Source organism: Carcharodon carcharias, assembly GCF_017639515.1.
Source record: "Carcharodon carcharias isolate sCarCar2 chromosome 36 unlocalized genomic scaffold, sCarCar2.pri SUPER_36_unloc_1, whole genome shotgun sequence".
Taxonomy (NCBI): domain Eukaryota; kingdom Metazoa; phylum Chordata; class Chondrichthyes; order Lamniformes; family Lamnidae; genus Carcharodon; species Carcharodon carcharias.
In genome coordinates, this window is record NW_024470726.1 from 2,149,224 (window position 1) to 2,171,382 (window position 22,159).

General features: G+C 49.8%; 1 protein-coding gene across 1 annotated transcript; it reads right to left on the bottom strand.

The window, feature by feature from the left end:
* Window positions 1–547: 547 nt before the first annotated feature.
* psmb4 (proteasome 20S subunit beta 4) lies at window positions 548–21,944 on the bottom strand. The gene is made up of 8 exons (XM_041181664.1): window positions 21,790–21,944; window positions 15,788–15,994; window positions 14,081–14,164; window positions 12,787–12,849; window positions 10,314–10,395; window positions 10,095–10,211; window positions 1,643–1,731; window positions 548–740 (listed from the first exon to the last, which is right to left on the bottom strand). The coding sequence occupies exons 1-8, from the start codon at window positions 21,891–21,893 to the stop codon at window positions 728–730; spliced, it is 759 nt and encodes a 252-aa protein (XP_041037598.1). The 5' UTR covers window positions 21,894–21,944; the 3' UTR covers window positions 548–727.
* Between the last annotated feature and the right edge of the window lie 215 nt (window positions 21,945–22,159).

Genomic DNA, 22,159 nt, shown 5'->3' on the forward strand with positions numbered 1-22,159 from the left:
CAGATAAGGTTTACCAGACTAATACCAGGAATGGACGGGTTGTCTTATGAGGAAAGGCTGGACAGGCTGGGCTTGTATCCACTGGAGTTTAGAAGAGTTAGAGGCAACTTGATTGAAACATATAAGATCCTGAGGAGTCTTGACAGGGGGAACGTGGAGAGGATGTTTCCTCTTGTGGGAAAATCTAGAACTGGGGGTCACTGATTAAAAATAAGGGGTCGCTCATTTAAGACAGAGATGAGGAGAAATTTTTTCTCTCAGAGGGTCGTGAGTCTTTGGAATCCTCTTTCTCAAAAGGCGGTGGAAGCAGAGTCTTTGAATATTTTTAAGGCAGAGGTGGATAGATTCTTGATAAGCGAGGGGGTGAAAGGTTATTGGGAATGTGGGGATGAGGTTACAATCAGATCAGCCATGCTCTTACTGAATGGCGGAGCAGGCTTGAAGGACAGAGTGGCTTACTCCTGCTCCTCATTTGTATGTATCAAAGAATAAAGAATGTGCTTTGGGATGTCCTGAGATGCTAAAGAAATGGAACTCTCTCTCTCTCTTCGAAAGCATTAGTTTATTTTCCCCAGTAAATATAAACATGTACATTGCAGCAAATACAGTGAATAGGTTTCCCACAGGTGTAGTAGCATACAAACGGCATCTTTTAGAGTCAGCGAGCGTGGAGTGAATTTTTCATCTCCCATCGATCCATCAGTCGTTCTATGAATACTCTGTTCTTCTACTCAAACCCACTGAAATAAAAACAAAGAGAGAGGGATGCTGTAAGATTAGGAAACGGGGACACAGAGAGGTAACCACCGACTCAGGGGTTGTACAACTAGGGGCCCCATTCCAGTAAGACAGGGCAGGGATTGGGGGGTTGTGTGACTTTCCCTTCTCTCAGCCAGAGTGCTAAGCCCAATGAGGGTACCCCATTGCTTCCAGGCAAACACAACAGAATGTGGATCAAATCTCTTTCTTTTAAATTGCATTGAAGAGATGTGGGCTTCGCTGACTAGGCCAGCATTTGTTCCCCATCCCTAATTGCCCCCTTGAGAAGGTGGTGGTGAGCTGCCTTCTTGAGCTGCTGCAGTCCCTGTGGTGTAGGTACACCCACTGTGCTGTTAGGGAGGGAGTTCCAGGATTTTGACCCAACGACAGTGAAGGAACGGCCGATATATTTCCAAGTCAGGATGGTGAGTGGTTTGGAGGGGAACTTCCAGGCGATGGTGTTCCCTTGCACCTGCTGCCCTTGTCCTTCTAGATGGTAGTGGTCGTGGGTTTGGAAGGAGCCTTGGTGAGTTGCTGCAGTGCATGTTGTAGATGGTATACACACTGCTGCTACTGTGCGTCAGTGATGGAGGGAGTGAATGTTTGTGGATGGGGTGCCAATCAAGCGGGGCTGCTTTGTCCTGGATGGTGTTGAGCTTCTTGAGCGTTGTGGGAGCTGCATTCATCCAGGCAAGTGGAGAGTATTCCATCTCACTCCTGACTTGTGCCTTGTAGATGGTGGACAGGCCTTTGGGGGGGGTGGGGATCAGGAGGCGAGTTACTCGTCGCAGGATTCCCAACTTTCACAAGGCACAAGGCTTTTGGGCATAGCTCATAACCCGCCCCCTTCCCTTTCCACTCGCGACCCCTCAGCTCGGGTTACCTGATCAAGTGTGCTATTTCCCAATTGGTCTCTGTGGATATCGGTCCCTCGATCTCCACACCAGCCTCTGTTACAGTCGCTATCTGATACTACAAGGCAAACAACAAAGTTAAGTCACGCTGTTGTTTAAATAAAAACACCTTCCGCAGGAAATAATGTGATATAAATCCCGTTAACAGCAAGCCGGCCCGGAAGCAACTCATTTAAAGGGAAGCCATTCATCAGCTTTGCCACCAGGTATAACTGAATTTTACAGCAAGATGGGTTTTTATATCAACACATTGTGGGAGAAGGCCCTACAGCCCATCGTGTATGCTGGTTCTTTGAAGGAGCTGTCCAATTAGTCCCCATTCACCCGGCTCTTTCCCCACTCTGCTGCAAACTCTCTTTTGGTTTTCAAGTGTTTATCCAATTCCCCCCTTTTGAGCATCCCTATTGAATCTGCTTCCACCGCCTTTTCAGGCAGCGCCTTCCAGATCACAACAACTCACTGTGTAAATAAAAACAAATTCTCCTCATTTCCCCCTCTGATTCTTTTCCCGATTTTCTTCAATCTGTGTCCCCTCTGGTTACCGACCCTCCTGCCCAGTGGAAACAGTTTCTCCTTATTTACTCTGTCCAAACCCCCTTCCTGATTCCGAACGCCTCGATCCAATCTCCCCCCCTTAACCTTCTCTGTTGACAATCCCAGCTTCTCCCAGTCTCTCCATGTGGACTCAAGTCCCCCTCATCCTGATTTATTCCTGTGACGTGGGTAATGCTGAAGGGCAGGGTTTACTGCCCTTCATTTGATGCCCCAGGGGTATTAAGACTCAGGCACGTGCTGCAAAGTGGAGTCACCAGATAGCGGGTACCCTTCCTTCAGAACTTGCCAACTTTCACCATGACTTCTCCCACTATTGGTCCATCAGTTACCTGACTTATCAACTTGGCAACGTAGCGCTTGCCTTCAGGGACTCCAGGGTTGTTAGTTTAGTAACAGAGCCACGATACACTAAAGCATCCCAGAGGCAGCAACGATGACAGTTTGCGAGCGAATCTCAAAATCCTAGCTTGGAACCCACCCACGCACCCCCCCAACAACCACACCACTTTCAAAAAAACAAGCAGGATTGAAAAAGCAGAGTGCTGGGTGGGTTCTCTCCATTTTGCACTCAACAAATGAGAGGAAGTGCAGGCCAGGATCCAAAGCGGATTTCCCAGCACCGTTCAGTGTTGCACTGGCAGGTGCCATCATGTAAGACATCATCCCGAGCCATAAGAACATAAGAATTAGGAGCAGGCCGTTCAGCCCTTCGAACCTGCTCCGTCATTCAATGAGATCACGGCTATTCTTCTACTTGAACACCATTTTCCTGCACTATCCACATATAGGAACATAGGAAATTGAGCACTGTTGAAAGAAAAAGAGAAAGAGACTTCTTTGTCGAAGCTTTTCATCTTGTACTCATCAGGACAAGTCGCAAGAAAATACCATTGTCAGGGGAAACAACAATTTATACTGTATGATGAGGGAGTGCTGATTGGTTGGCAAGTGGACTCTGATTGGTAGAAGCGTTGCCATGGAGAATGCACCAGTGGATAGTGACTGACAGTTAACTGCCAAGCATTGTTGAAAATTTAAACCAGGCAACTTGACTCTGATTCATCAAGACAATGTCCTGGGGAATGAACCAGTGAATGGCTGCCACTTATTTTGTTTAGCTGAAACAAGGGTGTACATGTTCTTTCTGTCTGGCAACGCTTCTACCAATCCATCTCCCTCTTACGCTATTCTCCTGCACCATCCCCATATCCCTTTTAATATGTAGGTGACGATTTATCTCAGTCTTTAACATATTCAATGACTGAGCCACCTTAGCCCTTTGGGGCAGAGAATTCCAAACTCACCCTCAGTGTAGAGATTCCACCTCATCTTAGTCTGAAATGGCCTGCCCCTCATTCCAAGAATGTTTCCCCGGTTCTAGAACCACACCCCTCACCCCCAGCCAAGTGAAACATCCTCCCTGCATCTACCCCATCGAGCCCTGTAAGAATTTTGTATGTTTGAATGAGAACACCTCTCATTCTTCTAAACTACAGAGAGTACAGGCTATTTAATCTTTCCTCACAGGACAATCCATCCATCCCAAAATTAATTTGGTGAACCTTCATTGCACTCCCTCTACAGCAAGTAAATCCTTCCTCAGGTAAGGAGACCAAAACTGCACACAATACTCCAGGTGTGGTCTCACCAAGGCTCTATATAATTGCAGTGAGACATCTTTACTCCCATACTCAAATCCTCTTATAATAAAGGCCAACATAACATTTGCCTTCTTAATTACTTGCTGTACCTGCATGTTAGCTTTCAGTGACTTAAAAACAAGGACACCCAAGTCCCTTTGAAGTTCCACACTTTCCAGCCTCTCACCATGTTCTGTTTTTCCTACCAAAGTGGATAACTTCACATTTCTCCACATTGTATTCTAGCTGCCAAATTTTTGCCCCTTCGCTCAGCCTCTCCAAATCCCCTTGAAGCATCTTTGCAACCTCCTCGAAACCCACCTAGCTTTGTCTCATCTGCAAACTTGGAAATATTACATTTAACACCCACATCCAAATCACTGATATAGCTCGTGAACAGCTGGGGCCCAAGCACTGATCCTTGTGGTACCCCACTCATCACACCCTGCCAACTTGAGAACGACCAATTTATTCTTACTGTTTTCTGTCTGCTCTTTAATTCATGCTGTCCCATACAAGCATAGGTTGTGTCGGTTCACAGGCTCACAAGACACCTGCATCTTTTGCGGCCCTTGTAGAGTCCGTGGACCATGTCTATGTTAATTGTTGTAGGCTGCACCCCACTTTTTACTTTCCTGAAAAACCTTTTACTGTTGTTTTCTTTGCACTTCAGCCCCACGCTCTTCTTCTATGGCCATCCAGAGGAGGGCCGGGAAGGGGAGATCCTCCCCCTGAACCTGTTCCTGGGCCTGGCCAAGTTGGCCATTAACAGGTCCAGGCAGCCGGTGATTGGGTGGGGGGGGGGGATCATCCGACCCGACTGTCTGCGCCTCTCCTGCAGCAATGTTCACGGTCAGGTGTCCCTGGAGAGGGAGCACGCGGTGTCTGCCAGCAACGTCGAGGCCTTTTGTGCTCAGTCAGCACTGCAGGGACTGGGATGTTTTATCGACCCCTTTAATCACATTTTGATTTAATGCCGGTAAGTTTCCTTTAAATTTTTGTCTTTTGGCTTTGCAGTTTCCCTTTAAGGTGCTGCTTTTACTTTGTCCCTGATTTTGTTAATTTAGTTTATTTGGTTTGACTCAAAATAATAAATCCATGCTAGTATATTTCCCCCCAAATCCCATGTGCTCTAATTTTGCTTATTAACCTCTTGTTTGGGACCTTATCAAAAGCTTTCTAGAAAATCTAGATATACCACATCCACCAGTTCTCCCTTATTTATTCTGCTAGTAACATTCTCAAAAAGCTCCAATAGGTTTCTCAGACGTGAGTTTCCTTTCATAAATCCATGTTGACTTTGCCAAATCTCACCATTAATTTCTAAACGCTCAGTTGTCGCATCCTTTATAATAGCTTCTAGCATTTTCCCTGCTACTGATGTAAGGCTGACAGGTCTGTCGTTTCCAGTTTTCTCTCTCCCTCATTTCTTAAAATACTAGGGTTACATTTGCCACCTTCCAATTTGCAGGAACCATTCCACAGTCTATAGCATGTTGAAAGATGGCCACCAATGCATTTATCATCTTTACAAGCACTTCTTTCAACACTCTGGGATGTAGACCATCGGGTCCAGGGGATTTATCAACATTAAATCCCATTAATTTCTCCATTACTAGTTTTTTTTAAACTAATATTGTTTTACAGTTCCTCATTTACTCTAGTCCCTCGATTCTCCACTATATCTGGGAGGTTTTTTACTACTTTCTTCTGTGAAGACAGACACAAAGTATTTGTTTAGTTTCTCTGCCATTTCCTCATTCCCCATTATAAATTCTCCTGACTCCACTTGTAATGGACCCTATTTGTTTTCACTAGTCCTTTCTTTTTCACATGCCTACAGAAGCTTTCACAGTCCGTTTTTATGTTTTTCGCTAGTTTACTTATGTTCTATTTCCCCTTTTTTAATCTTTTGCTTGGTCCCCCTTTGCAGAATTCGAAAAATGCTCCCAATCCTTAGGCTTACCATTATTTTGGGCAACTTTATACACCTCTTGCTTTGATACACTGCAATCCCTGATTTCTTTTGTTAGCCTTGGTTGGAACACCTTCCTTGCTGGGTTTTTGTGCATCAAAGGAATGTACTTTTGATGTAAACAATATATTAGTTCTTTAAATGTTAGCCATTGCCTGTCCACCATCATATCTTTTAAAGTAGTTTCCCAATCCACCATATCCAATTTGCCTCTTAAACCGTCAGTTTCTTTTGTTTAAAGTTAAGACCCTAGTTTCTGATTGAGCTATATCACTTTCAAACTTAATGTAAAATTCCATCATATTATGGTCAACTCTTTCTTAAAGGCTCCTTTACAACAAGATTATTAATTAGCCCTTTCTCATTGCATAATACGAGATCGAAAATAGCCCATTCTCTAGCTGGTTCCTCAACGTACTGCTCTCGAAAATCATCTCTCATACATTCCAAGAATTTGTCCTCCACAACATTAGTACCAATAAGGTTTACCCAGTCTACATGTAGATTGAAATCCCCCATGATTATTGTATTAAAGGTACCTCTGATTTCACAATTTATACTGAGATTTACATTACCACTGCTGTTTGGTGGCCTATACACAACTCCCACCAATGTTTTCCGCTCCTTGCTGTTTCTTAGTTCCACCCAAACTGATTCTATGCCTGGATCTTTAGAACTAAGGTCATCTCTCACTACACTACGCTCTTTAGTTAACAAAGCTACCCCACCACCTTTTCCTAGCTTCCTATCCTTCCTGAGTTTCACATACCCTTAGATATTGAGATCCCAGGTTTGGTTCCCTTGTAGCCAGGTCTCTGTAATGGCTATCAGATCACCCATATGAATTTCTATTTGAGCTGACAATTCGACTGTTTTATTGTGATTGCTGCGGACATTCATTCAGATGCAGAGTCCTTAATTCAATTTATTTTTAACTATTTTTGTAAACTCTGGCCCTATTCACTGGCATAGTTTGCAAGCACTGTCCCTTCCTGCCATACTCTGATTATCGTTACCTTTATTGCTACCGTGATCTATTGCCTTGTCACCTCCCTTTAATTTACTAAATCTTCCTTGACATGATCCCTCCCCACCCCAACCATTTAGTTTAAAACCCTCTCTACTTTCCTAGGAATGCGGCTCACTAGAACACTGGTCCTAGCACGCATCAGGCATAGATCGTCCCAACGGTACAGCCCCCAGCTTCCTCAGTACTGGTGCCAGTGCCCCACGAACCGGAACCCACTTCTCCCACACCAGTCTTTGAGCCACACATTCATCTCTCTAATCGTATTTACCCTATGCCAAGTTGCACCTGGCTCAGGTAATAATCCAGAGGTTATTATCTTTGAGGCTCTGCTTTTTATCAATTTAGTGCCTAGCACCTCATACTTCCTCAACAGAACCTCTTTCCCAGCCTTATCTATGTTGTTGGTACCTACATGGAACACAACAACTAGATCCTCCCCCTCCCACTGCAAGCTCCTCTCCAGCCCCGAGTAGGTATCCCGAACCCTGGCAGTGGGAAGCCAACACAGCCTTCTGGATTCTCACACTCGGCTGCAGAGAACAGCATCTATCTCCAACTATTCTGTCCCCTGCTACCCACTAGATTCCTTTAATTACCCCCACGTGAATGGCTTCCTGTACGATGGTGCCTTGGTCAACCTGCTCATTTACATGACAGCCCTCACCCTTGTCCATACAAGCTGCAAGAGCCTCAAACTTGTTGCTCAAATGCAAGAGCTGAAGCTCCTCCAATCTTACCTTCGCAATCCCCTTACTTGCCTGTCTCGGCTGTCACACCCTCCTCCCCCTGACCACTGACCAAAGCAGACGACGCTAACCTAAGGGGTGTGACTGCCTTCTGGAACAAAGTGTCCAGGTAACTTCCCCCCTCCCTCGTGCATCGCAAAGTCTGCAGCTCAGCCTCCAGCTCATTAACTCTGAGCCGAAACTCCTCAAGCCACAAACGTTTACTACAGATGTGGTTGCCATGGATTGCAGTACCATCCAGGAGCACCCACATGCTGCAGCCGTGACGCATCACCCGTCCGGCCATCTTTATTGTGTCAATTACGTTTATTTTTCTAAGTTAAATTTATAGCTCCCCTATTCACAGAACCCCCTCACTCACCAAACCCCCAGCTTGATGCTCTGGGCCTCAAGCAGCAGTCAGTGCAGACCAAGCAGCACTCAAAAACCCTTGGATTGATACTTTCTGGAAAACAATGATGAGTTAAGCTCGGTGGAAGCTCAGAAACCAGTTTATGCTAGCTCCTAATTAGCTAGCTACGGCTGCTCTCAGAGAGCTTGTTTAAGCCTGGAAGAAACTTAACTTACCTCTTAACTTAATATAAACAAAAACTAGACTTTAGAGGAAGATTAGCCCTTAAAATCCCTCACTCGCCAAACTCCCGGCTTGACATTCTGTGCCTCAAGCAGCACCCGGTGCAGACCCAGAATTAAAACAGCAAGGAGACTGCGTTTGGGCAGCAGCTGTTGATAGTGATTCAGCCGTTGCCATTGACACCTCCTCTGGACCCATCTTGTCTTTTCTTTACTTGCCTCACAACGACTCCATTTTTAGCCTTGCATCATCATTCCCTGGTTAAGGGTATTTACCTTTTATTTATTCATGGGACATGGGCATCACTGGCAAGTCCAGCATTTGTCACCTATCCCTTGAACGAGTGGCTCGCTCAACCATTTGAGAGGGGCAGTTAAGAGTCAACGACATAACTGTGGGTCTGGAGTCACATGCAGGCCAGACCGGGTAAGGACAGCAGATTTCCTTCTCTAATGGACGTTAGTGAACCAGGTGGGTTTTTACGACAATTGACGATGGTTGTCATGGTCACCGTTACTGAGACTAGCTTTCAATTCCAGATTTTATTAATTGAATTTAAATTCCACGGGGTTTGAACCCGTGTCCCCAGAGCATTAGCCTGGGCCCCTGGATTACTAGTCCAGTGACATCACCGCTGCATCGCTATCTCCCCGCAAAATTCTGCTCACATTTACAGGACTAAGGCAGGCAGATGGAGTTAAGATACAGACCAGACAGAACAGGCTCAAGGGGCTGAAAGGCCTCCCCCTGTTCCTATTAAAACCCTTTTCCCTCCACACCACATCACAGGGCTTCCAGATTATTCTTTCCTCCCCTTCCCTCTGTACATTTTCAGAGATTTAACGCTAATTCATTAGCAAAATCCTGCAGATGCTGGAAATGCGAAATAAAAACAGAAAAACGTTGCCCCCATTTTTACCCCCAGCGCTGAAAATGGGCGGATATAAATGTTGTTGCCCCTGTTTGTCCATGAACAAGACATCGCGAAAACTAAACGGGCGGATTTCATTGCAACTTGGTACACAGATAGGGCATGGCCCAAAGAAGAACTGATTAGTTTTTGGCAAAGATCCAGATTTGGATTTGGGAATTTTTTCTCAATTCTCCCAGTGTTAAGAATGTTGTGGGTTGCTTGATTTTGAATGTTGTCGATTGTTTTAGAATGTTACAAGATTGTCTCAGCCGCTGCAGTGCAGTCTGTCATAGCTGTCGGAAGGTGGGCAGAGTTTTCAGAGCAGGTTGTTGGAGTTGGATTGGCCTGAAGCCGCCTCAGCGAGTTGGAAGCTCTTGATAAAAAAGATTTCGTTTTTCCTCAGCTTTGTAGTTAGAGAACCAGCTGGGCAGGGGGAAAAGCACCCCATCGGCCCTCTCAGGTGGATGCGAAAGATCCCACAGCTGCTAGCCGAAGAGCAGGGGAGTTGTGCAGGGTTTTAATTCCACGTAACAGGGTGAACATAAGAAATAGCAGCAGTGGAAAGCCTCAGGGAAGAGTTAGGTAATTGTATTAATGAGCTAACGCAGCGTGGCGGAAGGATGCGCTCTACTGAGTGCGCTCTTCACTTACATTATCTTTTGCTTGGCTGGTTTTGCTCTCCTTTCCCTTCCCCGTTTTTGCTTTCAGACGGCAGGTGTCGATCATTCTGCCATTCACACCTCCTCTAGACATCAGCTGTCCCTTTAATTGTCCCTCTGGCCTTGCTCTTCTGTCATTCAATCTCGCCCGTCTTTCCCTCCCATCGCGAACCTCCCCTTTCGTTCCTTTTCCCTTCCGCTTGCCTTAAACCCAGGAGATTTCTAACCCACCCACCCCTCCACCCCTGCCAGCGCCACCCCCCCACCCCCCCCCCCCCCCCCCCTCCCTCCCCTGCAACCCACCATCCTCCCAGGCTCCGCGCTCTTACCCGGTTATAGGAACGTGCATCCCGGTAATACAGGACTTTCAGACAGCGCTCGACCAGCTGACGCGCCTCGTCTTTCGAGATCAGCGCCTGCCTTTCAGCGACCTCCCTCATCAGGGGCTGCAGAGGCAGAAAAGGGAGAAGTCAGTCAGGAGCCGGTTTGGGTGGCGGGGGGGGGGGGGGGAGAGAACAAGGAAGCTCGTGCGCGAGCGGTGGACTTACCTGCGCCAGGTAGGCCCCGAAGCCAGTCGCCACCGTCGAAGCCTCGTAGGCAACGCCGAGCTTGTCCACGTAACCTAGGAAACTGTTAAGAGGCAACCGGTGAGTTTGAAGCCAAAAAAAAACAACTCTCTTCACGCTCTGGCCGGGTTTGACCACGCAGCTGACCGGCTCCGCTCCGTCACGGAAATGCGCGTGCGGGCGCGATCAATCGAACGATCGATCCCTGCGACCCATCACTCACTCTGCACCGGGTTCAACTGGCACCTGGACCCGTGCACCCGGGAGGGCCAAGGGGGTTGGATTTGGTGGGAAAGAGCGCTAAAGAGCGCTGTCCCCACACACACACACACACACCCCCCACCACCCCACCCCCCCACCACCCCACCCCCCCCCCCCCCCCCGCAAGCAGGAAGTCCCAAAATGAAATTGTTGTGAAAATTGCAACAGCAGAGGATGCATCTGCCCTCTCAGTTGGATGTAAAAGATCCCACAGCCGCTACTGGAAGAGGAGGAGCACTTGGCTGGGGGGGTGCGGGGAGAATTCTCCCCGGTGTCTTGGGGCCCAATATTTTATCCTTCAGCTGCTATCATGAAGATAAAAAGATTATCCAGTCAATGCTGTCTGTGGGAGCTTGCTGTTCATTAATTGGCTGCTCCGTTTCCTATACGACAATACTTCAAAAGCGCTTCATTGGTGGTAGCATTAAATCCAGGTTTAAGGCACATGACTGTGCCTGGTGCTGACATATTGCAGGGTGTCAACCTTGGCCTAGAGGGTCACGCTCTCTCTCTCTCGCCTCGGAGTCAGAAGGTCATTGGGTTCGAGTCCCCCACTCTAGAGACTCGAGCGCCATCACCCAGGCCGGCACTCCCTGGTGCCGGTCCTCCACGAGTGCTGCGCTGTCAGAGGTGCTGTCTTTCAAGATAAGACGTTCAATCCCCGCCTGCCCTTTCAGATGGCTGTGAAAGATCCCTACGGCTGCTAATGGTAGGGGGGGGGGGGGGGGGGGTGCAGGAACAGTCCACTTGGCCCGTCTACCTTGCTCCGTCATTCACTACGATCCTGGCCAATCTACCGCCTCAACCCCACTTGTTCCGCACATCCCTCGATTCCCTCAGGGAGGAGGAAAAAAAATCTGCCCATCCCAGCCTTAAATGCATTCAACAATGGAGCCTCCACAACCCTCTGGGGTCGAGAATTCCGAAGATTCAACTGGTCAGCGTGTGAATCTTTGGAATTCTCTACCCCAGAGGGATGTGGATGCTCCATTGTTGAGTACATTTAAGGCTGGGACAGGCAGATTTTTGGTCTCTCAGGGAATTAAGGGAGTCGGGGAGAGTGGGGACAGTGGAGTTGAGGAAGAAGGTCAGCCATGATTGCACCGAACGGCAGGAGCAGGCTCGAGGTGTTAATTGGATCCCAAGACACAAGCCCTTTCCTTGATAGTAGGTTTATTGACAGAATGCAGCATTACTTAGGTCTACCCTAATATCTACTGACCCCTACAGTCCCAGCAGGGTCTCTTTATAGTCTTTTCACCGTCAATTAACTAATAAACAAAATGAAAAAAAAGAGTTAACCACCCCCTTCAAGGGGCACTAGATCTAAAACAAAAATATTAAAATTAAAATGTCGTGATGGGGAGTGATAACGCACTCCAGCCACTGCGGAGCCCACTGGTCGCAGAGGGCCTCCAGCATGCACAGTGGACACTACTTACTCCCTCTCCAAGGGCACCTGGGCATGGATGTAACCGTGGAAGTGGGCAGGCACTTGGGCTGAATTTACCCCCCACCCCCCTCCCCTCAACCTGCTCACCGCTCTTTCTTTTCACTCTTTTGGAGCACACCAATTGAACAAATCAACAGCCCTTTACTTTCTGCTCAAGATGTTTTTTTGCAATCAAGGCTTGGCCTAAATAGCCAAGTGGTTATGGTACTGGGTTTGTAACCCCAAGATCAAGAGTTCAAATCTCACAATGGCAAACTATGAAACAATGTTTTGCAATCAACCAACGCCCTTCGCCTGTGTACACTTAAGCTCGAGAAGACAGGCATGGTCCACGTCTGCTCCTATCTCTCATGTTCTGACGTGTTAGCAGAGTCACAATGAGCAGGCGCTGGCATAGTGGTATTGTCACTGGGCTGGTAATCCAGGGGTAATGCTCAGGAAACTGGAATTAGGTCTAATGATGACCACGAAACCATTGCTGATCGTCGTAAAAACCCATCTAAATGCCCCTTTAGGGTCCACATGTCGTTGACTCTTAAAATGCCCCCTGAACAAGGGCAATTGTCCGCATCCCATGAACGAATAATAACAAAAAACAAGTACAAGATTATGCATGGGCAGTGCGAGGTGGACAGGGAGGGTAGCAACAAAGCAGATGGATCTCCAGTGCACATTACCACCAGATTATTAGATTTAATCTCACTATTTTGACCATAAAGCCAGGGCACGTCCTCAACTTACTTCTCGCCGTTGTTCATCCCGCCGATGATAACGGTGTTCCACAAAGGGTTCATCTTACATCTCCTGCAACAGAGAAGGAAAGGTTTGAGCCACGCCAGGTTCACAGTTCTTGATCGGCCGGTAGGGTTGCCCAGTGCCCCCTCAAGGCACCTTGATCTCAGGCACTTTCAACAAGCGAACAACGTCACATCTGACATGTCTGCCAACAGCAACTTGCATTTATATAGCACCTTCAAACGTTGTAAAACAGGTGCTTCACAGGAGTACTATCAGGGGAAAATTTGACCCCGCGCTACATAAGGAGATATTAGGGACAGGTGAGCGAGAGAGCTCTGAGGGAGGGAGAGCGGCAGGAGGGAGAGTGAGAGAGAGGCGGGAGGAAGAGAGAGAGAGAGAGAGAGAGACAGGAGAGAGAGGGGGCTAGAGAGAGCGGTCACATAGATAGATAGAGAGGAGTGTAGGAGCTGAAGGAGGTTACGGAGAAGGGGAGTGGTGTAGGGGCTGGAGGAGGTTACAGAGATAGGGAGGGGTGTAGGGGCTGGAGGAGGTTACAAAGACAGGGAGGGGTGTAGGGGCTGGAGGAGGTTACAGAGATAGGGAGGGGTGTAGGGGCTGGAGGAGGTTACAGAGATAGGGAGGGGTGTAGGGGCTGGAGGAGGTTATAAAGACAGGGAGGGGTGTAGGGGCTGGAGGAGGTTACAGAGATAGGGAGGGGTGTAGGGGCTGGAGGAGGTCACAGAGACAGGGAGGGGTGTAGGGGCTGGAGGAAGTTACAGAGATAGGGAGGGGTGTAGGGGCTGGAGGAGGTTACAGAGACAGGGAGGGGTGTAGGGGCTGGAGGAGGTTACAGAGATAGGGAGGGGTGTAGGGGCTGGAGGAGGTTACAGAGATAGGGAGCGGTGTAGGGGGTGGAGGAGGTTACAGAGATAGGGAGGGGTGTAGGGGCTGGAGGAGGTTACAGAGATAGGGAGGGGTGTAGGGGCTGGAGGAGGTTACAGAGATAGGGAGAGGTGTAGGGGCTGGAGGAGGTTACAAGGTTACAGAGATAGGGAGGGGTGTAGGGGCTGGAGGAGGTTACAGAGAAAGGGAGGGGGTGCAAGGGCCATGGAAGGGATTTGAAAACCAGGATGAGAAATTTAAAATCAAAGCATTGCTGGACCAGGAGCTAACGTAGGTCAGCGAATGTAGTGTAACGGAGGCACAATCCCATGATTCAGCTGCTAGGATATTGGCACTAGACGAGGCTGGGCCTGGATGTGAGGCCCCCATGGTGCACTTGCCTGCCAACACTCACCTGTTGTACATGACTCTGGTCAGCCAGGAATGGATCGCTTTTGGACTATAGCTGTGACCATCTCCAAGTAGTTCTTCATCAATCCTAGGGACAAACGCAGGAAATTACACCAGATCCCCAGCACAAAAACAGGCCATTCGACCCCTCTGCTCCATGCTGGTGTTTCTGCTCCACACCAGCCTCCTCCCACCCCCTCTTCATCTCCCACCGCATCACCATATCCTTCTATTCCTTTCTCCATCGCGTGTTTATCCAGCTTCCCCCCCCTTAAATGTATCTCTGCGATTCACTTCAACCACTCCCTGTGGGAGCGAGTCCCACATTCTCCCCACTCATTTCTAAATGTGTTAAAAAGGATGCTCTCTGTAACCGATGAGTATTATCAAATAACTTAGAACAGAAAACACACACGCAGGCAGACACAGGCACACACACATGGGCACACAATGTGAAGTCACAGAATGCCCAAGGATGAAATCCAATCCAGATCTAACCACATATTGAGGCTGATGGAATCAATAGTATCAAACCACCGCAACCTCAATTTTTGATCAGAACGTTTATTGACACCACAACGTTCTGCTAAGAAGTTTGGGGTAGGGTGAGACTTGACCACAAACAGTCCAATTCACATCTCGCAGTCCAGTCATGCAGCTAAAGTCTATTTAAACAGTGCACTACAGCTGTCCACAGAGTCTATTTAAACAGTGCACCACAGCGGTCCACAGAGTCTTTTTAAACAGTGCACTACAGCTGTCCACAGAGTCTATTTAAACAATGCACTACAGCTGTCCACAGAGTCTATTTAAACAGTGCACTACAGCTGTCCACAGAGTCTATTTAAACAGTGCACCACAGCTGTCTACAGAGTCTATTTAAACAGTGCACTACAGCTGTCCACAGAGTCTATTTAAACAGTGCATCACAGCTGTCCGCAAAGACCATTTAAACAGCATGCTACAGCATACAGCCTACAGAGTCTATTTAAACAGTGCACTACAACAGTCTACAGAGTCTATTTAAATAGTGCACTACAGCTGTCCACAGTCTATTTAAACAGTGCATCACAGCTGTCCACAGAGTCTATTTAAACAGTGCATCACAGCTGTCCGCAAAGACCATTTAAACAGCATGCTACAGCAAACAGCCTACAGAGTCTATTTAAACAGTGCACTACAACAGTCTACAGAGTCTATTTAAATAGTGCACTACAGCTGTCCACAGAGTCTATTCAAACAGTGCATCACAGCTGTCCACAGAGTCTATTTAAACAGTGCATCACAGCTGTCCGCAAAGACCATTTAAACAGCATGCTACATCAAACAGCCTACAGAGTCTATTTAAACAGTGCACTACAACAGTCTACAGAGTCTATTTAAATAGTGCACTACAGCAAACAATCTACATAGTCTATTTTAAAAATAAGAGTCTCTTCAGAATTTCGGCAAACAGAACTCATGCCCAAAATGACAGCAAATCCCCCTGAGCACAAAGCAAGGTGATTTCTTCGCAAAATGCATTGAGTGGAGGACATTTACAATCTTTGTTCTGGCTGGGAATAGTGGCGTTTCTACTATAAGCAGCCGTGTTTTATCGGCAGGTCTGTACTGCAGCAGCATAAGCTTTCAACCAATCGGGGACTCACTGATACCCAACGCTATCAAACTGGAGGCTGACTGTACCAATACCGTCGTGCCGGTCACTCACATCATCTGCTCGATGGCGTGTTTGAGGTACTGGTAATCTGCGTAGTCGCCTGATGCTCCCAGTATCGTGCTGTTGTTCACCTTCATCAGCCTGGGTATGTTACGGAACCTGGCCATCGACCCATAAGAGCCCAGCATGTCAGCGGCAAGGATGACCCCACCATCGAACTTCACCCCCAGCACCGAGGTACCTGTCACCATCGGACTCCTGCAAAATCAAAGAAAAGGACTCTGCATTAAGGACGCAGTGACAGCGGGAGGCCATTCAGCCCTTCGCACCAGTTCTGTCAGCCAGCTACATCAAGACTGAACTGTATCTGAACACCATCTGCCCACCTTGGTTCTGTAACCCGTAATCCCCTCAACCCAACAGAAATCTATCCATCTCGGTTTTGACATTTCCAATTCACCACCCTCGACAGCTTTTTGTGGGGGACGGGGTTCCAGATTCCCACTCCCCGCTGTGTGTGTGTGTGTGTGTGTGTGTGTGTGTGTGTGTGTGTGTGTGTGTGTGTGAGGTGCTTCCTGACATCACCCCTGAATGGCTTGGCTCCCATTTTAAGGTTCTGCCCCCGCTTTGTTCTGGACTCTACCCCCGCACACCACCCACCGACTCCCACCAGAGGAAATAGTTTCTCTCCATCGACCCGACCGAATCCTTTAATCATCTTAAACCCCCTCAATTCGATCACCCCTTCATCTCCCACCCTCGTGGGGATACAAGCCGAGTCTGTGTGTGTGTGTGTGTGTGTGTGTGTGTGTGTGTGTGTGTGACCCGCCCTCGGAGTTTAACCCTGTCAGCCCCGGGATGGTTCTGATAAATACTGAAGAAAACCGGATAATTTGCATTTATATAGTTTCACATTCATGTCCTCAGGTGCTCCCAAAATTCGGTACATTCAAACATCAACAATCCCTATACATTTCTTCTGTTGTAGGCAGCTGGCTTATTTTAGTGCACGGTACTTATAAATATTTTTATGCATGGCCGCATTAGTGTAGTATCTCAGAAAGGGCAATTTGTGTTAATTATTAATTAACACTGTCCCACATAATGAGACAAATTGTCCCAGATCACCTGCTTTTCTTTTAGTGATGTTGGTTGAGGGATAAATATTGATCCTGAGAAGAATTACAACCCCACCCCCACCCCCAGAGTGTTCCAATAGCAGCCATGGGATCTCCTACATCCACCTGAGGGGGCAGAGGAGCCCCCGGTTTAAAGTCTCACCCTGAAACACACCAGCTCCGGCTGCAGCACCCCTCAGTACTGACCCTCCGACAGTGCGGCGCTCCCTCAGTACCCACCGTCCGACAGTGCGGCACTCCCTCGGTACTGACCCTCCGACAGTACAGCGCTCCCTCGGTACCCACCCTCCGACAGTGCGGCGCTCCCTCGGTACTGACCCTCCGACAGTGCAGCGCTCCCTCAGTACCCACCCTCCCTCAGTGCAGCGCTCCCTCAGTACCCACCCTCCGACAGTGCAGCGCTCCCTCAGTACTGACCCTCCGACAGTGCAGCGCTCCCTCAGTACCCACCCTCCGACAGCGCGGCGCTGCCTCAGTACTGACCCTCCGACAGTGCGGCGCTCCCTCAGTACTGACCTTCCGACAGTGCAGCGCTCCCTCAGTACAGACCCTCCGACAGCGCGGCACTCCCTCAGTACTGACCCTCCGAAGTGCGGCACTCCCTCAGGACTGACCCTCCTGACAATGCGGCACTCCCTCAGTACCGACCCTCCGACAGCGCGGCACTCCCTCGGTACCGACCCTCCGACAGCGCGGCGCTCCCTCAGTACCGACCCTCCGACAGCGCAGCGCTCACTCAGTACTGACCCTCCGACAGCGCGGCACTCCCTCAGTACCGACACTCCGACAGCGTGGCACTCCAGTACCCACCCTCCGACAGCGTGGCGCTCCCTCAGTACCCACCCTCCGACAGTGCGGCGCTCCATCAGTACCCACCCTCCGACAGCGCGGCGCTCCATCAGTACCCACCCTCCGACAGCGCAGCGCTCCCTCAGTACCCACCCTCCGACAGTGCGGTGCTCCATCAGTACCCATCCTCCGACAGTGCGGCGCTCCATCAGTACCCACCCTCCGACGTTGCGGCGCTCCATCAGTACCCACCCTCCGACAGTGCGGCGCTCCATCAGTACCCACCCTCCGACAGCGCAGCACTCCCTCGGTCTGACCCTCCGACAGTGTGGCACTCCCTCAGTACTGACCCTCTCCAACAGTGCGGTGCGCCCTCTGTACTGACCCTCTGACAGCACAGCGCTCCCTTGGTACTGGAGATAGTGCGGGAAGGTGGTGTTGAGGTGAAACATCAGCCCCAGCCTTATTGAATGGCAGAGCTGAATGGCCTACTTCGATTTATATTTGAAGTGTTTCTATCACTGACAGCACCACCTAATGTCCTCAACCAACCCTGAACAGTACTCTACCGACAGGGATGATTTAGTTCATTGTGGATAATCCCCTCACAAATCAATAGAGATTAGTCTAACTGATAATTCCTACACCCGGGACAGTGCACAAGCCCAGTTATCTTCCATTTGACAATCACTGGACCTTCAACTCAGTGTGAAGTAAGTTGTGGGTTCACGTCCAGCTCTTGATAATCTAATCAGGCATTCAGCATTGGGAGAGCACTGCACTGTCCGGAGGTGCTGTCCTTCGGATAAGGAGTTAACCCAAGCTGCAGTCTGTCTGTTCAAAAACCCGGCACCATACGAGAACAAGGTTCTCTCCTGGTGTCCCAAGCAACATTCCTCTGTCTCCCTCCCTCTCTCGAGCAATAACATCCCATGGAAAAACTCAGCAGGTCTGGCAGCATCGGCGGAGAAGAAAAGAGTTGACCTTTCGAGTCCTCATGACCCTTCCAGAGAATTCGCTCAACTCTTTTCTTCTCTGCCGATGCTGCCAGACTTGCTGAGTTTTTCCAGGTAATTCTGTTTTTGTTTTGGATTTCCAGCATCCGCAGTTTTTTTTGTTTTTATAACATCCCATTGCTGGGGTGGATGATGCAGTCAGCCATTGCACACCCAGCAGGTTATGCTACCTGTGAAGGCAGCCTGTGTGGGGGGGAAGTCAGAGGTAAGGCCATAAGACACAGGAGCAGGAGTAGGCCATTCAGCCCATTGAGTCTGCTCCACCATTCAACAAGATCATGGCTGATCTGATAATCCTCAACTCCACTTTCCTGCCTTTTCATCATAACCCTTGACTCCCTTTCTGATTAAAAATCTGTCCATCTCAGCCTTGAGTATACTTAACAACCCGCCCTCTGTGGTAAAGAATTCCACTCCCCTCAAAGAAGAAATTCCTCCTCATCTTGGTCTTAAAGAGATGACCCCTCACTCTGAGAATATGCCCTCTGGTCCTAGACTCTCCCACAAGGATAAACAACCTCTCAGCATCTCCCCTGTCAAACCCCCTAAGAATATTATATGTTTCAATAAGGTTGTCTCCTGTACTCCAGATTGGTGCTATTGAACTGTTTTATCTCACCCTTAAAATCCATGTTTTGTGTGTCTTATGTGAGTGTGTGTGTGTGTGTATACAGCGGTTTAAGAAGGGGTAGAGTTTAAGTTATTGAATTAGAGGTTAGCAGTTCATAGTTCTTTCTTTTCCCACTTGTTAAAGACAATTTGTTCAATAAACAGCAATTTACTTATTAAGTTTACGAACCTGGTGCTCGTACTCTGTTAACCTAAACAGTTGGGTAGAATTGGGGCAATCTGGTCAGACTTTTCACCTTTGTCGTTGCTCGGGGAACAGTGGGGCTGATGTTACAGTGCGCCATCCCCAGTGAGTCGCGACACCCTCGAGTCCTTTCTAATCCATCCAATCACTTTCATCGATCGCCCTGGTTATTGACCTCTATGCCGAGGGGAATAGGTCCTCCCTATCCACTCCATCTAGGCCCCCCACACCTCAATTCAATCTCCCCTCAGCCTCCTCCGTCCCACAAGAACCAACTCCAGCCCTGTCCAATCCTTCGTCGTTGCTAAAATTTTCCTGCCCCACAACCTCCCCTTAAATCTCCTCTGTACTCTCCCACATGCAATCACACCTTTCTGGTGATGCCGTTAATCCGGGATAAAAAGCCGGTATCGGGTATCAGTGGCTGCAAAGCTAACCTGACTGTCACAAAAAACCTACCGGGTCCCTCTGGGGGAAAAGCAAACTGCCGTCCTTACCCATTCCCCCCCCACAGTGTGTGAAGCTCCAGATCCACAGCAATGGGTTAGCAAAAGAGGTGGGGATTTGAAGGAAAGACACTCAGTCGTGTCAGAGAGGGTTGTTCACCACCACCTCTTCAAGCAGCCACACCACAAATTCTGGCGACCCCTCCATCCAACCCTGCTCCACCCACCACCCCACCTGCACAAGCCCACCCCCACACCTCAAATCCTCCCATCCACTTCCCATCATCTCACCTCCCCCGAAAACCCCACCCCACACCTGCCAGAACACCCAGCCCCCACCTCATCCACCGTCCCCTCCCAACCCCCGCCACTTCGTCCACTGTCCCAACCCCCGCCACTTCATCCACTGCCTCCCCCCACCCCCGCCACTTCATCCACTGCCTCCCCCCACCCCCGCCACTTCATCCACTGCCTCCCCCCACCCCCGCCACTTCATCCACTGCCTCCCCCCACCCCCGCCACTTCATCCACTGCCTCCCCCCACCCCCGCCACTTCATCCACTGCCTCCCCCGACCCCCACCCCCACCACTTCATCCATTGCCTCCCCCGACCCCCACCACTTCATCCATTGCCTCCCCCGACCCCCACCACTTCATCCACTGCCTCCCCCGACCTCCAGCACTTCATCCACTGCCTCCCCCGACCCCCACCACTTCATCACCTCCATACCCACCACCACCTCACCCCCCCCAATACCCACCACCACCTCCTCACCTCCCCAATACCCACCACCACCACCTCATTCCCCCAATACCCACCACCACCTCACCCCCCAATACCCACCACCACCTCCTCACCTCCCCAATACCCATCACCACCTCACCCCCCCAATACCCACCACCACCTCCTCACCCCCCCAATACCCACCACCACCACCTCATTCCCCCAATACCTACCACCACCTCACCCCCACAATACCCACCACCACCTCACCCCCACAATACCCACCACCACCACCTCACCCCCACAATACCCACCACCACCACCTCATTCCCCCAATACCCACCACCACCTCACCCCCACAATACCCACCACCACCTCACCCCCACAATACCCACCACCACCACCTCACTCCCCCCCATTCCCTCCACCACCTCACTCCCCACAACCACCAGCTCATCACCCCCATAAAACCCACCACCCCCAACTCACCCCGCCAACCCACCACCCCCGCCAACCCACCACCCCAGCCTCACCCCCCCCAATATCCATCACCACCACCTCATCCCCCCAATATCCACCACAACCACCTCACCCCCCCCAATACCCACCACCACCTCACCCCCCCCAATACCCACCACCACCTCACCCCCCCCAATACCCACCACCACCTCACCCCCCCCAATACCCACCACCACCTCACCCCCCCCAATACCCACCACCACCTCACCCCCCAATACCCACCACCACCTCTTCACCTCCCCAATACCCATCACCACCTCAGCCCCCCCAATATCCACCACCACCACCTCACCAGCACCCCACCCAGCAAATGAATAATGCGATGCCCCACGTGGCCAAATAGCCAGGAACCCTAAACACACCACCCCCCCCCCCCCCAACCTCAACAAAAGTAAATAAAGTTGACGGTTTTAATAGGAGGAGGAGGAGGAATGACCGCCCCACCACCACCTTTTAACCCCCTCCACCGTGATTAAAGAGGTGGGGGATAGGAAAGGGGCTAATTTTACCCCCCTTAAAGTGAAAGGGTGACTCAGCAGAAAAAGCTGGATTTACTTTGTGTGTGTGTGTGTGTGTGTGTGTTTTTGCGGAGTGGTTACTACTCACAGGGTGTGTGTGGCCGGGCCCAGGTTGGAGCCGGGCACCGTATAGAACCGGCCGGGCTCAGGCCCCTCGGCCCACATCCCGCTCCTCGTCGCCGCCGCCGCCATTTTAGAGCCGGCAGCCCGCTGGACTGTACCATTCACACTTATCCCTCCCCACTTCACCGACACAGAGAGAGGGGGGGGGGGAGTTCACCTCAACACCGATCGACATAAACCCCCTCCAACCCTCACCTCAACCCCACCTCACTTACAATACCAGAGCACTCACTTTGTTAATCATCGATTCACCCATCTCTGTCCCAGCCATCAGGCTTCAACTGACTTTTACACTTTTTATTCCTTTTGAATCCCCCCGATTTGGAATGGTATGG